Source organism: Ascaphus truei, chromosome 1 (genome assembly GCF_040206685.1).
Source record: "Ascaphus truei isolate aAscTru1 chromosome 1, aAscTru1.hap1, whole genome shotgun sequence".
Lineage (NCBI taxonomy): Eukaryota > Metazoa > Chordata > Amphibia > Anura > Ascaphidae > Ascaphus > Ascaphus truei.
The window spans coordinates 540,305,158-540,321,710 of NC_134483.1; the positions used below are offsets into that span (position 1 = coordinate 540,305,158).

The 16,553-nt window shown below is 49.0% G+C and overlaps 1 protein-coding gene across 6 annotated transcripts in view; it reads right to left on the bottom strand.

Annotated features, from left to right (window-relative positions):
* The window catches only part of EXOC6B (exocyst complex component 6B), a 434,433-nt gene that overhangs the window by 150,585 nt on the left and 267,295 nt on the right, over nt 1-16,553 (bottom strand). For all 6 annotated transcript variants that reach the window (XM_075573299.1, XM_075573282.1, XM_075573265.1 and 3 more), the window contains 3 exons: nt 13,727-13,838; nt 9,706-9,840; nt 5,665-5,844 (listed from right to left, as the gene is read on the bottom strand). In XM_075573299.1, coding sequence (XP_075429414.1) covers nt 5,665-5,844; nt 9,706-9,840; nt 13,727-13,838 — 427 coding nt within the window. The remainder of the gene's footprint in view (nt 1-5,664; nt 5,845-9,705; nt 9,841-13,726; nt 13,839-16,553) is intronic.

The window sequence follows — 16,553 nt, forward strand, 5'->3', positions numbered from 1 at the left end:
GGAGTTACTAGTGGGAGCGGCAGCTACCTGTGTTTACCTAGCACTTCCTGCCGGAGTTACCAGTGGGAGCGGCAGCTACCTGTGTTTACCTAGCACTTCCTGCCGGAGTTACCAGTGGGAGCGGCAGCTACCTGTGTTTACCTACAGTAGCACTTCCTGCCGGAGTTACCAGTGGGAGCGGCAGCTGCCTGTGTTTACCTAGCACTTCCTGCCGGAGTTACCAGTGGGAGCGGCAGCTACCTGTGTTTATCTAGCACTTCCTGCCGGAGTTACCAGTGGGAGCGGCAGCTACCTGTGTTTACCTAGCACTTCCTGCCGGAGTTACCAGTGGGAGCGGCAGCTACCTGTGTTTATCTAGCACTTCCTGCCGGAGTTACCAGTGGGAGCGGCAGCTGCCTGTGTTTACCTAGCACTTCCTGCCGGAGTTACCAGTGGGAGCGGCAGCTACCTGTGTTAACCTAGCACTTCCTGCCGGAGTTACCAGTGGGAGCGGCAGCTACCTGTGTTTACCTAGCACTTCCTGCCGGAGTTACCAGTGGGAGCGGCAGCTACCTGTGTTTACCTAGCACTTCCTGCCGGAGTTACCAGTGGGAGCGGCAGCTGCCTGTGTTTACCTAGCACTTCCTGCCGGAGTTACCAGTAGGAGCGGCAGCTGCCTGTGTTTACCTAGCACTTCCTGCCGGAGTTACCAGTGGGAGCGGCAGCTACCTGTGTTTACCTAGCACTTCCTGCCGGAGTTACCAGTGGGAGCGGCAGCTACCTGTGTTTACCTAGCACTTCCTGCCGGAGTTACCAGTGGGAGCGGCAGCTACCTGTGTTTACCTAGCACTTCCTGCCGGAGTTACCAGTGGGAGCGGCAGCTACCTGTGTTTACCTAGCACTTCCTGCCGGAGTTACCAGTGGGAGCGGCAGCTGCCTGTGTTTACCTAGCACTTCCTGCCGGAGTTACCAGTGGGAGCGGCAGCTACCTGTGTTTATCTAGCACTTCCTGCCGGAGTTACCAGTGGGAGCGGCAGCTACCTGTGTTTACCTAGCACTTCCTGCCGGAGTTACCAGTGGGAGCGGCAGCTACCTGTGTTTACCTAGCACTTCCTGCCGGAGTTACCAGTGGGAGCGGCAGCTACCTGTGTTTACCTAGCACTTCCTGCCGGAGTTACCAGTGGGAGCGGCAGCTACCTGTGTTTACCTAGCACTTCCTGCCGGAGTTACCAGTGGGAGCGGCAGCTACCTGTGTTTACCTACAGTAGCACTTCCTGCCGGAGTTACCAGTGGGAGCGGCAGCTACCTGTGTTTACCTAGTACATCCTGCCGGAGTTACCAGTGGGAGCGGCAGCTACCTGTGTTTATCTAGCACTTCCTGCCGGAGTTACCAGTGGGAGCGGCAGCTACCTGTGTTTACCTAGCACTTCCTGCCGGAGTTACCAGTGGGAGCGGCAGCTACCTGTGTTTACCTAGTACTTCCTGCCGGAGTTACCAGTGGGAGCGGCAGCTACCTGTGTTTACCTAGCACTTCCTGCCGGAGTTACCAGTGGGAGCGGCAGCTACCTGTGTTTACCTACAGTAGCACTTCCTGCCGGAGTTACCTGTGGGAGCGGCAGCTACCTGTGTTTACCTAGCACTTCCTGCCGGAGTTACCAGTGGGAGCGGCAGCTACCTGTGTTTACCTAGCACTTCCTGCCGGAGTTACCAGTGGGAGCGGCAGCTGCCTGTGTTTACCTAGCACTTCCTGCCGGAGTTACCAGTGGGAGCGGCAGCTGCCTGTGTTTACCTAGCACTTCCTGCCGGAGTTACCAGTGGGAGCGGCAGCTACCTGTGTTTACCTAGTACTTCCTGCCGGAGTTACCAGTGGGAGCGGCAGCTGCCTGTGTTTACCTAGCACTTCCTGCCGGAGTTACCAGTGGGAGCGGCAGCTACCTGTGTTTACCTAGCACTTCCTGCCGGAGTTACCAGTGGGAGCGGCAGCTACCTGTGTTTACCTAGCACTTCCTGCCGGAGTTAGCAGTGGGAGCGGCAGCTGCCTGTGTTTACCTAGCACTTCCTGCCGGAGTTACCAGTGGGAGCGGCAGCTACCTGTGTTTACCTAGCACTTCCTGCCGGAGTTACCAGTGGGAGCGGCAGCTGCCTGTGTTTACCTAGCACTTCCTGCCGGAGTTACCAGTGGGAGCGGCAGCTACCTGTGTTTACCTAGCACTTCCTGCCGGAGTTACCAGTGGGAGCGGCAGCTGGTAACCTTGCCAGACCGCCTTGTTTCCCAGTCCGAGGTCTGGGAGCATTAAAGCCCCTTTTCCCTGTGGTTAGTGGGGGACACTTAAGCTCCCACTGGCTTTCCCCCCCCTCATGTCGGCCGGTGAATGAACTTCTCGTTTTTACAGGGTGAGGCTAGAAGATAAGGAGGGGGCAAGATGGGAAACCAGGACTGGACAAGCCCGTCCTGGAGCTGGCTGACAAGCATGCTAATGAATGGGCAATAATGGAGAGAATGGACTAGTTAGCGATTGACCAGTATAGCCAGCCAGACTCCGTGTCATTATCAGCTGCTCACCCAGCACATTTTATTCGTCTCGTTATCTCGTTTCCCAGGCTTGTCCTTACAGTAGAGACTTTGAAAACCAGGACTTGACAGCATTTTTCTGATGACGTGGAGTTGTCAATATGGCCGTCCTCTATATGCACCTGCCTATACGCACCCTATATGCATGACTGTAAATCAAACTGAAGAAATTAAAAATGATTCTGCCGGAAAGACCAGCAATGCAAACTTAACACCTTAACGCAGGGGTGCGCAAACTTTTCTGTTTGCGTCGCCCCCGTCAGCTCTCCCCCCTGCTCGCGGCCCTCTTCCCGGCTCAGAGCTTTGCGGCGTCATGACGTCACATCGCGTCGCGCTGGCACGGCGATACATCGCCGGAGAGGCAGCTCAGACCAGGTAAGGGAGATTTACAGAGACCTCGCGCCTCCCCGGCATTTCATTTAAATGCCTTGGGGAAGAGCGCGGGGCCCCTGTAACCACCGCACCCCCCCCCCTGCCCCCCAGAAAATGTCACCGCGCCCCCCACTTTGCGCACCTCTGCCTTAAAGGAGCAAAACATTCAATATCCAACATGTGTTTTTTTGTGTTTTTTAAATAAATCAGTTCTGTAGTATTAGATAATAATCACTGCATTAAAAAAAATCAACTCAATGCCATTTTTAATGACTTTTAACATATTGAGCATCCTTTGATTTCTATAGCAGGTTTAGCCACCTCCCCAGCAGTGCAAGATCTTTGTAACACTTTCCTGTTTGTGATCATTTGTTACCAATGTTCCCAGCAGTTTGAGCTGCAAACTGTAACAATAGATGTTACCTTCGTAATATAAGGATACATTGTAGCTGCTGAGTAACACCTACTGAAGGATTGATTGAAACTGACCTTTGCCGATCAATCGGCAACATGGGTAATTAGCCCCCCTTAAAAGTTAATCAACGCTGCATATATTAAACCCATTTTGAAGTGCCGGCAGCAATGACATGGAGGTTGGAACCAAGAGCGCTGCGTCTCTCTCCCTCCCCCCACAATCACGGAGTATACGTGTTTACAATATGGTACCGTATGTACAGTTCTCAGGTGCACAGCTCCCCTCCCGAACTAGTTCAAACACCACATTGCTCTCCTGCTTAAACAATCCAAGTAAATGGTTCCACTGCGTCAATGCCACGTATGTGACGGCCTCGCTGCCCCGAGTCCCCTTACTTTCACCCCCTCTCGGATTCAGAAAACAGCTTTGATTTATATGCAGGGGAAGTGTCAGATGAATCACTCTGGGTGAACGTTATGTAGCCCTCCCAGTCACCCCGTCCTTTGCGTCGGAAAACTGTACGGATACAGTTACCATGTTTTCCCTGAAAGATATTGGCTGCTTTGCATTGGGTTTCTCAAGTGGTGCAACTATGGTCCGAATCTTTACAGAATTCAACCCCAGACTAAAAACATGCCATGGGCTCCTCTCCCGGGAAACATGCTACTGTATTAGTATATGGAGTGTAAGGTGCAAGCTCAGCTGGCCCTAAATGTAAAGGTTTTGGGATTTCCGCACTAGAGCATGGCCATCCGATAACACGCGAGCCACCAAATGGAGACTATTCGATTCTTCTGCAAACTCTATGCCAGGCTGCTGTGTCCGTTCACATTTTATTTAACTCCTTAGTTGGCAGAAGTGCCAGCAACATACTGGTGTGTGCATATATTGGTGTGTGCACATACTGGTGTGCGCACATATTGGTGTGCGCACATATTGGTGTGCGCACATATTGGTGTGCGCACATATTGGTGTGCGCACATATTGGTGTGCGCACATACTGGTGTGCGCACATATTGGTGTGTGCACATATTGGTGTGTGCACATACTGGTGTGCGCACATATTGGTGTGCGCACATATTGGTGTGCGCACATACTGGTGTGCGCACATACTGGTGTATGTACATACTGGTGTGCGCACATATTGGTGTGGGCACATACTGGTGTGCGCACATATTGGTGTATGTACATACTGGTGTGCGCACATATTGGTGTGCGCACATATTGGTGTGCGCACATACTGGTGTGCGCACATATTGGTGTGCGCACATATTGGTGTGCGCACATATTGGTGTGCGCACATATTGGTGTGCGCACATATTGGTGTGCGCACATATTGGTGTGCGCACATACTGGTGTGCGCACATATTGGTGTGTGCACATACTGGTGTGCGCACATATTGGTGTGCGCACATATTGGTGTGTGCACATACTGGTGTGCGCACATATTGGTGTATGTACATACTGGTGTGCGCACATATTGGTGTGGGCACATACTGGTGTGCGCACATATTGGTGTATGTACTTACTGGTGTGCGCACATATTGGTGTATGTACATACTGGTGTGCGCACATATTGGTGTATGTACATACTGGTGTGCGCACATATTGGTGTGCGCACATACTGGTGTGTGCACATACTGGTGTGCGCACATATTGGTGTGCGCACATATTGGTGTGCGCACATATTGGTGTGTGCACATATTGGTGTATGTACATACTGGTGTGTGCACATATTGGTGTGTGCACATATTGGTGTGTGTACATATTGGTTGGTCAACTAACACGGTTGTTGACCCGAGTTTATTTTAGGATACTAGAGCCTGTGTGTTTTTATAGAGCGCCTGTGATAATATAGAATATACCTGTACAACGCAGGGTTAGTAACTAAATCAGGGACGTATGCCGAGTGATTCCAATGATGCCAGGTCACTTGTGAAGCCCTTTTGGGAACTGCAGACTGGTAGCAGCATATTTGGGGCTAGTTATAAAAGGACGGGGTATAACTTCCCAAAGCAGAGAACCACTGGAGGACTTCACTGTAAAGTGTGTGAAAAAGGAAGAGCAAACACAATGATATATTTGTGGCCTAAAACTAAAACGTTTCATCATATTGTGCATCTTTCCTTCTCATGGGAAGAAAACTGGCTTTGACCCACAGGGAATAAGACCATTGCTAGAAGTCTTATTATACACACACCAACTTTCAGGAGACTTTAGACCAGTCCTGGTTTTTAGACTCACATTCTCTGTAGACTAGAATGACCCCGCACAAGAGCGCAGAACCCCCGCGAGCTCACTAAGTAAATCCCAGTACGTTACTTACAGGCAGGTGGGTGAACACGGCGAAGGTGCTGTTCAGGAAGGCGACCAGGTCCACCAGGTAGTCGCTGGCCCGGCTGCTGGACTCGGAGGCCATCCAGTTATAATCAGCCAGCTGCAGGAACTGGTCTATTTTCTGGTTCAGGTTGGTGTAGATCTCCTCCTCGGCAGCTTGTCGGGCGTCCTACAGGAACGGGGAGCACACAGTGATACACAGGGTCAGCGAGAATGATGGCAGTGGCTGGCCCATCTGAAAGGGCTCTTAAGGGGATCTTATGTCATTAAAAAATACAAAATAAATTATTTAACTTTTTATAGTGATCTGATTATATTTTGCAGGACAATTAAATCTTTCTGCAGAGAGCATTTGTAACCTCTGTCTAAGTGATTTCTAGCCTTTTTTTTACACGGTTTACCTCCTGCTAGAAAATATTTGTTCCATGGACCCCTAATGAATAAATCTTATTGCCTATTGCCAACAAAACTGTGAGCGCTCCCAGGCAGTGTAGTGTTCTGAGCTTGTGGGGGGCACACACGCCCCAAACTGCACCTCAGTGGGTCAGACAGCATGGGAGGTATAGCTGTTAATCACTGCAGGAGCTTCCAAAGTCACGTCCCACAATTCCTTGGCTTTGTGGGGAGTGACTTTGGAAGTGACAGCTCTGCCACCCACGCTAAGGTACCGTTTGGGGCCTTACTAAGTGCGCAGTCCCCACACGGGCTCAGGAACCCGCTATACTGCCTGGGATCCATCACGCCATATTTGTTTTGGCAAACCCCTTGGACATCACGAACCCTTAGGGGTTCTCAAGCCTCCTCTTTGGAATCACTGCTTGATCCCTTAGGATCTCTAACGTACCCCAGTAAAATCTCTTAAACTACTAAATGCAAAAACTAAATGCAGCCAAGACAAACTAGAAACATGTGCTCGCTCGTGATTTTGGTTTTCTTCAAAATAAACTCATTACATGTTGTATGAATCATAATGTGCTCTGATATCACCCTGAATTATTTTCTTTGCCAATACAGAAGTTTCCAGCATGCTGTTCAAATCTACATCATTGTCCAGTCTCAGCCGCTGAAAGGACTCAGAGCGCTGCAGGTCGGTGTGCGGCAAGGCGGTGTGTGGCAGGGCGGCGTGCGTGTGGCAGGGCGGTGTGCGTGAGGCAGGGTGGCGTGCGTGAGGCAGGGCGGCGTGCGTGAGGCAGGGCGGCGTGCGTGAGGCAGGGTGGCGTGCGTGTGGCAGGGTGGCGTGCGTGCGGCAGGGCGGCGTGCGTGCGGCAGGGTGGCGTGCGTGAGGCAGGGTGGCGTGCGTGCGGCAGGGCGGCGTGCGTGCGGCAGGGCGGCGTGCGTGCGGCAGGGCGGCGTGCGTGCGGCAGGGCGGCGTGCGTGCGGCAGGGCGGCGTGCGTGTGGCAGGGCGGTGTGCGTGAGGCAGGGTGGCGTGCGTGAGGCAGGGCAACGTGCGTAAGGCAGGGCGGCGTGCGTGAGGCAGGGTGGCGTGCGTGCGGCAGGGCGGCGTGCGTGCGGCAGGGCGGCGTGCGTGCGGCAGGGCGGCGTGCGTGCGGCAGGGCGGCGTGCGTGCGGCAGGGCGGCGTGCGTGAGGCAGGGCGGCGTGCGTGAGGCAGGGCGGCGTGCGTGAGGCAGGGCGGCGTGCGTGAGGCAGGGCGGCGTGCGTGCGGCAGGGCGGCGTGCGTGCGGCAGGGCGGCGTGCGTGCGGCAGGGCGGCGTGCGTGCGGCAGGGCGGCGTGCGTGCGGCAGGGCGGCGTGCGTGCGGCAGGGCGGCGTGCGTGCGGCAGGGCGGCGTGCGTGCGGCAGGGCGGCGTGCGTGCGGCAGGGCGGCGTGCGTGCGGCAGGGCGGCGTGCGTGGCAGGGCGGTGTGCGTGTGGCAGGGCGGCGTGCGTGCGGCAGGGCGGTGTGCGTGTGGCAGGGCGGTGTGCGTGGCAGGGCGGTGTGTGTGTGGCAGGGCCCGGCGGCTGCGGGGGAGAACAGGCGGTGCTGGAAGCTGGGGCCGGCCAGAGGTCAGGCCCAACTTGTGCATCCAGCTGTCAGATCTCTGTTGGCTGCCGGGCCCCAGCTCTCCCCAGTTGCGGCCCCGGCCTTCCCCTCCCCCACGCACGCACGCTACTCGGCCATGGAATCTGGGCCTGCCCAAAAGTCAGGCCCAACTACCGCATCCGCCTGCGGGATTGGCGCGGCACCAGAGGCCTCCCCCCAAGGTAAACTGACTGTGTGTATTGAGGTGAGGGGATGGGGAGCCAGGGGGACGTATTGAGTGTGTGGGGAGGAGGGATGTGCGGGGTATTGAGCGTGGGGATGATGTGGTATTGAGAGTGGGGAGGAAGGTGGTATTGAGAGTGGGGAGGAAGGTGGTATTGAATGTGAGGATGGATGGGGGTGGTATTGAGTGTGAGGAGGGGAGGAATTAGAGATATGGGAGGGGGAAATTGAGTGTGGGGGGATCGAGTGTGAGGGGAAAATGGGATTTGAGGGAGTGGGTTTGTATGGGAGCAGGGGGCATTGATAGGAGGGGGGAACTGAGTGAGCGATTGAGGGGGTAAAAGAGAGGGAGGGGGAGCAGAGTGTAAGAGAGCGAGGGCAAGAATAAGAGAGGGGGAGTAAATAAGAAAGAGGGAGGGGGAGATTTGGGGTGTAAGAGGGAGAGTTGGGGTGTAAGAGGGAGGGGGAGGAAGGGAGCGGGAGGAAGGGAGCGGGAGGAAGAAACGGGGAGGAAGAGACGGGGAGGAAGAGACAGGGTGGAAGAGAGCACGAGAGGTGGGTGTGAGAAGGGGGAGAGAAATAGAGGGGGTGAGAGCGGGGATGTGCATGAGAGGAGGGCAGTGTAAGAGAAATAGGGGGGAGTTTGCAAAGCCACCGACACGGGGAGCATGGTGGAAACTCCAGTCCCGGGTCCGGAGAAATCTGTCGGCGGCCCTGGTGACAGACACCAATCATTTCACCACATATTTTATCATTCCTTAAAGATGGTTTGTATACATGGAAAACGGGCGTTTGGAATAGATTTGACTGTTTATGATTAAGATGACCATGTTTATCAGGATCTGCCGTTCCTATCTTCAGGTAAAATGCCCTCCCCTCCAACTGACTGGCTCACACACATTTAGCTTTTCAAAGTCTCAGCCAAATACTCCCAACACACGCACGCACGCACACTATAAAAGCCAGTGGCTACTTGCATGTATGAGCCGGGCCCTTATCAGCCTCTGTAACTCTTTGCGCAGGTCTTTCCTTACTTGTATGTCATTCTGTTTTATGTAATTTATGCCACTCTGTACCCCCACTGTACCGCGCTGTGGAATACGTTGGTGCTACAAATATACGACGATAATAATAATGTACAGATGCAGCCACCAGCATCCGATCACTTGCCTGGGTAAAAACTAAGGCATCTCACAGTAAATGCCTCAACATGTCTGTGAGATTCCTAATGGCCTATCGGATTAACACAACAGGGGTCCCTGCGGTCACATTCAGTTTGAAATTCAGTTTGACAGGCTTTGTGTGTGTGTGTGCATGTGGGTATATGTGTGTGTGTGTGTGTGTGTGTGTGTGTGTGTGTGTGTGTATGTGGGTATATGTGTGTGTGTGTGTGTGTGTGTGTGTGTGTGTATGTGGGTATATGTGTGTGTGTGTGTGTGTGTGTGTGTATGTGGGTATATGTGTGTGTGTGTGTGTGTGTATATATATATATGTGTGTATCCAGATTTACTGTCCCCCAGAGCAGCGGGATGAAACGTAAACGCCATGGCCCTGGGGACAGTAAAAAGCCCGTGGAGGGAAGTGGGGGGGCATTCTTCAGAATTTTCCACGGCCGGCGGGCACCGCAATAAGGATTCTGCGGTTTCCCCCAGCAGTGAGAACATGAAGTCTGCCTATATATGCACATACATTATACACACAAGCATTTAATGCCACCTAACCCTGATGAAGTAATCGTGCCTTAGCGTCACAAAAACCTCTTACTGTAAGATGACCTGTGGCTACAGATGGTGCCGAAACATTCGGCCATCGCTGGGGACTTCTCACCTTGAACGTGGTCAGGCCGTAGAGTTTGGCGGTGTGAACGGTCTCTGGCAGCACGTTGGTAATATTGGTGATAAATTCTTCCAGGAACTTGCATGAAATCTCCAGGTGGGTGGTGTTGATGATAATCTGTACAAGCTACGAAGAGAAAAACCCGACATGTTTCAAGCGGTTTGCCTCAACGTGCAAGAGAACACGGGCAGGTCTCACGTCCCTTATCACTTACAAAATAACAACGTGGTATATTACAGTGGCTTTCAAAGTGCGTTCTCTGGAACCCTTGGGAGGTTATCCGAGAACAATTCTCCAACGACGTATAGTCAGACGTTTTACTGGTATTACTTACAAAATGGGGACGCGACCAGCAATATTGTTTGCGTTGCCTCATTGTTGGGGTAAATCAGATTTATTCAACCCCGTGTGTGTCAAATGAATAGAAGAAAAAAAAAAAGATGGGGGTGTGAGAGGTTCCTGGTAACATCCCACTGTATTATTCTACGAAGTGGTTCACAAGGTACACATGTGGTCTCCTGTCTCATTCTTAAGTAAAAACCTGAGTTGAGAAGCCAGTGTAAAATATACTCGCATCCACTGAAAATATACAATCAAAACCAGGTGCACCTGCTACTGTGCCCACCTCTCAAACAGAACAAGCCTCCAACTCTTTGGCCTGCACTGTATCCCTGAGGCTTGCTACCCACTTGCCATGAACCTATAGCAGCCTACTGGAAGTACCCTTACCTCCAAGACTAGCTTTACGCTAGAAGTACCAAGTGTAAAATTATTTAACTTACTTGGATTTCAAAACCACTGTCACGACATTAGATAAGAAGTACAGTATTAAAGGGCATGGCAACGTCAAAACACGCACTAAGCGAAGCGACCCGCAAATGCAGTGCAACGTGTGGAGCTTACGAGTAAAGGAGCTCCCTGCTGGGAGGCCGGTGAGCTTTATTACTGAATGCCAAACGGCAGTAGTTAAACATATGTCAAGTTACATCAACTGGGCTGTGGCAGGAATGCACACCATGAATAGACCAATAACAGACGTGGACAAAGGACTGGATAAAACCCCGACAAGTCTGGGCAGCCACCAAAAAGGCTCATTGCTCTCCTGGAAGTCGACAAGCTACGCTTTGTTTCTTGCCAGGCAAGTCACCTCCGAAGATCCACCCACTCTCCACTGCAAACGCATGGCAGCCAAAGTCGTATAACCAAGGAAATTCCCCACTGTCCTTCTAACAGTTGGACTGACTAAGAGGGGAGCTTGTCCTTTAGTGTCATGGCGCAGATGTATGTAGTCCTTTGCCTTCCATTGTGAAATGCGTGTATGCATCTTGGGCTTCATGGCTCAGCTGTGGCTTTAGCTGTGGTGCTAGCACAATAGTGTTTTACTTTACTTAGTGCCTGAAAGTCTTTACATTTTTGCAACTAGTTTTTTTTAGATCCCATTATTTAAACAGATGTATTTATTTATTTTCCGCATTCTCAATAGAAATGAAACAAGTAGTCATTAAGTTTGAGCACCACAAAAAGGAAAGAACACTGTTTAAAAAATGGAAATTAAATTGTATTTGGGAAACAAGAATAAACTGTCGACTTACAGTACACATTAAATGGGGATAAATTGGGGGATTCCTTGATGGAGAAGGATTTAGGAGTGTTTGTAGACAGCAGGCTTAGCAATAGTGCTCAAAGTCATGCAGTAGCTGCAAAGGCAACAAGATCTTATCTTGCATCAAACGGGCAATGGATGGAAGGGAAGTAAACATAATTATGCCCCCTTACAAAGCATTAGTAAGACCACACCTTGAATATGGAGTACAATTTTGGGCACCAATCCTTAGAAAAGACATTATGGAACTAGAGAGAGTGCAGAGAAGAGCCACCAAATTAATAAAGGGGATGGACATTCTAACTTATGAGGAGAGGCTAGCTAAATTAGATTTATTTACATTAGAAAAGAGGCGTCTAAGAGGGGATATGATAACTATATACAAATATATTCGGGGACAATACAAGGAGCTTTCAAAAGAAGTATTGATCCAAAGGGCAGTACAAAGGAAAGGGTTCTTTACAGTAAGGGCAGTTACAGTGTGGGATTCCTTACCCATGGAGACTGATGGCAGATACAATAGATTTGTTAAAAAAAAAAGTTGGACATCTTTTTAGAAAGGAAAGGTATACAGGGATATACCAAATAAGTATACATTATTTATAAAATATTTTACCAGGAAGTAATACATTGAGAGTTACCTCTCGTTTTCAAGGAACATGGGAAGGATGTTGATCCAGGGAGTAATCCGATTGCCAATTCTTGGACTCGGGAAGGAATTTATTTTCCCCCTTATGAAATATTATTAGATGATGTGTCACTGGGGTTTTTTGTTTGCCTTCCTCTGGATCAACATACTGTAAGTACGGATATAGGATAAATTAAATTTAGCATAGGTTGAACTTGATGGACGTATGTCTTTTTTCAACCTCATCCACAATGTAACTATGTAACCATTAGCTCTGCCATGCATGCTGACCCCCTTTAGCAATAAACTGGTGGAAGATGTGGGGGGACAGGTGGGGGAAGAGCAGCTCCTTACAGGACACAGAAACCAAAGCACAAACAGGACGCCTCCTCCAGGCAGTGAGATCCTCAGCTTGGTATCACAAGCTCCCCTATCACCCTATCCCTATTCGTGAACAATTCAAACAGCAACTATTTTGCTTGTCTTTTCATAGGAAAAAAGGCCACTTCGAGCTATGCAGAGAATCTGGCCCAGTCTCGTCTTCTGCAAACACCCGCTAAACACACATCGCGAGTCGTATTTCTAGTGTATTGCCAGGAAGCTTCCAAGCATTCAAGCAGGGCCGTTGCCTGAATGCCTGACCGAGATCCCTATGTGGCCGTCTGCCTGCAGAATACACATACACGCTTGTGTGGTCATGAAACACACGGGAGAACAAAAACCCGGGGATGGCTGTGCACACCCCACGCTATCCCCAGCCTGCCTGGGTATTTCTCATTCTTTCAGCACGTTAATTACAACCGACAGGTCAGGTTTGCTGCTGTAGGTGGAACGAATATTGATATTGCCCATGCAGGTCAACTTTCATGACTGGAAGATGCACTGGTGTCTTCTATTAACCCAAATGTTGCACAATATTGCACATTGCCCCAATAACGGTGTGGAAATAAAAAAAAATTCTGCAAAAATAAATAAAAAGATGTCCGTAAGCGGGAGATTCAGAGGTATTAGAAGGCCAGACCTTTAACAGAATTACCATTAGGGTGTGCATTAGAACCGGAACTAGGTTTTATAATGCTGGTAAAATAAAATTCACTGTCATTAATAAATCTTATTCAAGCCTCCTTTATAAAATACAGCACTTTTGAAAGAATTTAGACTAGGGAGTTACTGGCTTTGACTAAGCATTCGGGGTTAAAAGAATGTGTTTTGACATTGTGTTTTTTGTTGCTTGTGATATTGGCCATTTGGCGTGATCTGTTGTGATATACTGCAGAGCCAACTTTAATACTTGTGCCTATAGAACGACGTATGATATCCGGAGTTCTGTCACGATATTGCTGTGGCCAGTGGCAGAGGATACACATCTGTATGTCTATAAATATTGTAATGTTTAAATGGAGTGTGTGTACCAGGAGAGCTCGTCAGACAAACGATGGAATCCGAAGCCACCCCAACCCACAAAGAAGTAGTAGTGAGCAGCAGAAGTGTGCAGCGGAAGTGTGCAGCGGTAGTGTGCAGCGGTAGTGTGCAGCGGTAGTGTGCAGCGGTAGTGTGCAGCGGTAGTGTGCAGCGGTAGTGTGCAGCGGTAGTGTGCAGCGGTAGTGTGCAGCGGTAGTGTGCAGCGGTAGTGTGCAGCGGTAGTGTGCAGCGGTAGTGTGCAGCGGTAGTGTGCAGCGGTAGTGTGCAGCGGTAGTGTGCAGCGGTAGTGTGCAGCGGTAGTGTGCAGCGGTAGTGTGCAGCTGTAGTGAAGGTAGCTGCAAAGTGACCCGTTAGCTTACCTCGGTCAGGCCAATGTTTTTTCTCTTGATGACCCCCTGCAGACAGTTATTTAGGGTGCGAGTGAGCAACAAGTTTGTAGACTTCCGGATCATGTCGTCTACTTCTGTGGAACTAAAACCAAACGAAACAAATAAATGAAGAGTATTTTTCATGGATCCAGGCTGAACTCGTTATACATGCCATATACATGCCATATACATCAAGTGGGAACTACTACGAAGTTGCTCTAGAAAATGAAAGGTTGCACAATGTAGTGTGTAACTCTCTTAACAGTTCGGGATGTGCTCCCCATGTTTCAGCCTAAGGGAGACGCGCATCTTGTTGGTCTCTTAAAGACAGGGACCCTTGTACAACACCAACCCAGTTACGTGTACGCCGAGATCAAAAGTGCAAAACTGTCCTGGCTAAGAGTTGTTGGTTCAAAATGTCCTTAATCCAGATATGGCGGTACCAGCTAAACTAATGCTTTATGGATACAACTTTAAACTAAGAAAGGGACAGACTTGCGGGTACAGTCACTCAAGTGAAACGTTATTAATCGCTACAATGCATTAACAACTGATAATTCAAGTATCACACAAATGGCGGTTAATCGATATTGGTATCACACTTTAGTGATCGTATGGCATACTAATGCTGCTATTTGGCATGGCTGTCGGTAGCATGTGTTTTGTAGAAAGAATAATACAGTTGACATTTCCGCTGGCGTGCCTATGCAAACAGCAGTGCAAGGATGCAACATGAAACTAAAGGGATCTGTAACATTCTAAACAAAGTCTTCAAAGCTCGCAACTAGTAACTGCTTCAGTGAAGAACTGAGAACCCACCGAATGCTACAAAGGCAAATTAGCAACCGGCATCCCTTTACAAAAGGACAGATGCAGAAGAGATTAAACGGAAAGGGCCTCAACGCAACTTGTCCGCCAAGAGACACAATTCTCAGTTTCACAAACGAAGGTGTAGGATATGGGATGAGTTTCTACGTCAAAGTCAAAACAGCTTAAAAGCCGCAATCAGCGGGACTGTAAAATACCCTATAATTACCATCTGGGAAACAGGGCCAAGAATGTCATCCCGTGCCCAATCACTGTAAGAGCTATATGGAATTGACGATAATCGTGCTCCTCTATACCCCCCCTCTTACCCCCACAACCTCTCCAAACTAAGTGTAATATCACTGCATTTCCAAGCAGGGTTTGGAAAGGCTGTGAAATGTAAGCTCCTTTGATCTGTCAGCAGCAGCATATAAGGTCCCAAAGGACAGGCGGCTTTATCTCCTGGGGCGGCAGGAGAGATGGATGCGGGTTAACAGAAAATTCAGCTTAGTGAGGTTCAAAAGCATTAATAAGGTAAGCAGGGGCCCCCGGGTCAATTAACTTCAGTGACCTTTTCACTCCTAATCCCTTTTTCACCTGACAAATGCGAGAGATTAAGGAGCCGAACAAGACATGGTAAACAAAGAAAAGAAAGAAAGCCTTCTCCTCTTATCTACATCCACTTAGTGTTCATTGCTGAGATATCTGACATGTGAGCTACTGGAGGAATGGGCTAAAGGGGGCCAGGCCCTACTAGCGCCAAAGTGAACTAATGTCAGGGACATATATATATATATATATATATATATATATATGTGTATGTATATATATATATATATATATATATATATATATACATACAGTGTTCGACAAACCTATACATTTGCTCGCCCCGGGCGAGTGGATTTAACATCGTGGCGAGCTCCTATTGGCCCAAGCAGCACACGTTTGGTATTAGGTGGCGAGTAGATTTTTTTGTGTGGCGAGTAGATTTTTTGGTGATTTGTCGACCACTATATTATATATATATATATATATATATATACACACACACACATATATATATATATATGTGTGTGTGTGTGTGTGTGTATATATATATATATATATATGTGTATATATATATATATATAAACACACATACATACATATATATTTATACATACATATATATACACACACACACACACACACACACACACACAGTGGTGTGAAAAAGAAAGTACACCCTCTTTGAATTCTATGGTTTTACATATGACATAATAACAATCATCTGTTCCTTAGCAGGTCGTAAAATTAGGTAAATACAACCTCAGATGAACAACACCACATGACATATTACACCATGTCTGATTTAACAAAAATAAAGCCAAAATGGAGAAGCCATGTGTGAAAAACTAAGTATACCTTAAGATTAAATAGCTTATAGAACCACCTTTAGCCGCAATAACTTGAAGTAATCGTTTTCTGTATGACTTTATCAGTCTCTCACATCATTGTGGAGGAATTTTGGCCAACTCTTCTTTACAACGTTGCTTCAGTTCATTGAGGTTTGTGAGCATTTGTTTATGCACAGCTCTCTTAAGGTCCCGCAACAGCATTTCAATCAGGTTGAGGTTTGGACTTTGACTGGGCCATTGCAACACCTTGATCCTTTTCTTTTTCAGCCATTGTGTTGTAGATTTGCTGGTGTGCTTGGGATCATTGTCCTGTTGCATGACCCAATTTCGGCCAAGCTTTAGCTGTCGGACAGATGGCCTCACATTTGACTCTAGAATAGTTTGGTATACAGAGGAGTACATGGTCAACTCAATGACTTCAAGGTTCCCAGGTCCTGTGGCAGCAAAACAAGCCCAAATCATCACCTCTCCATCACCGTGCTTGACAGTTGGTATGAGGTGTTTGTGCCGATATGCTGTGTTTGGTTTTCGCCAAACGTGGCGCTGTGCATTATGGCCAAACATCTCCACTTTGGTCTCGTCTGTCCAAAGGGCATTATTCCAGAAGTCTT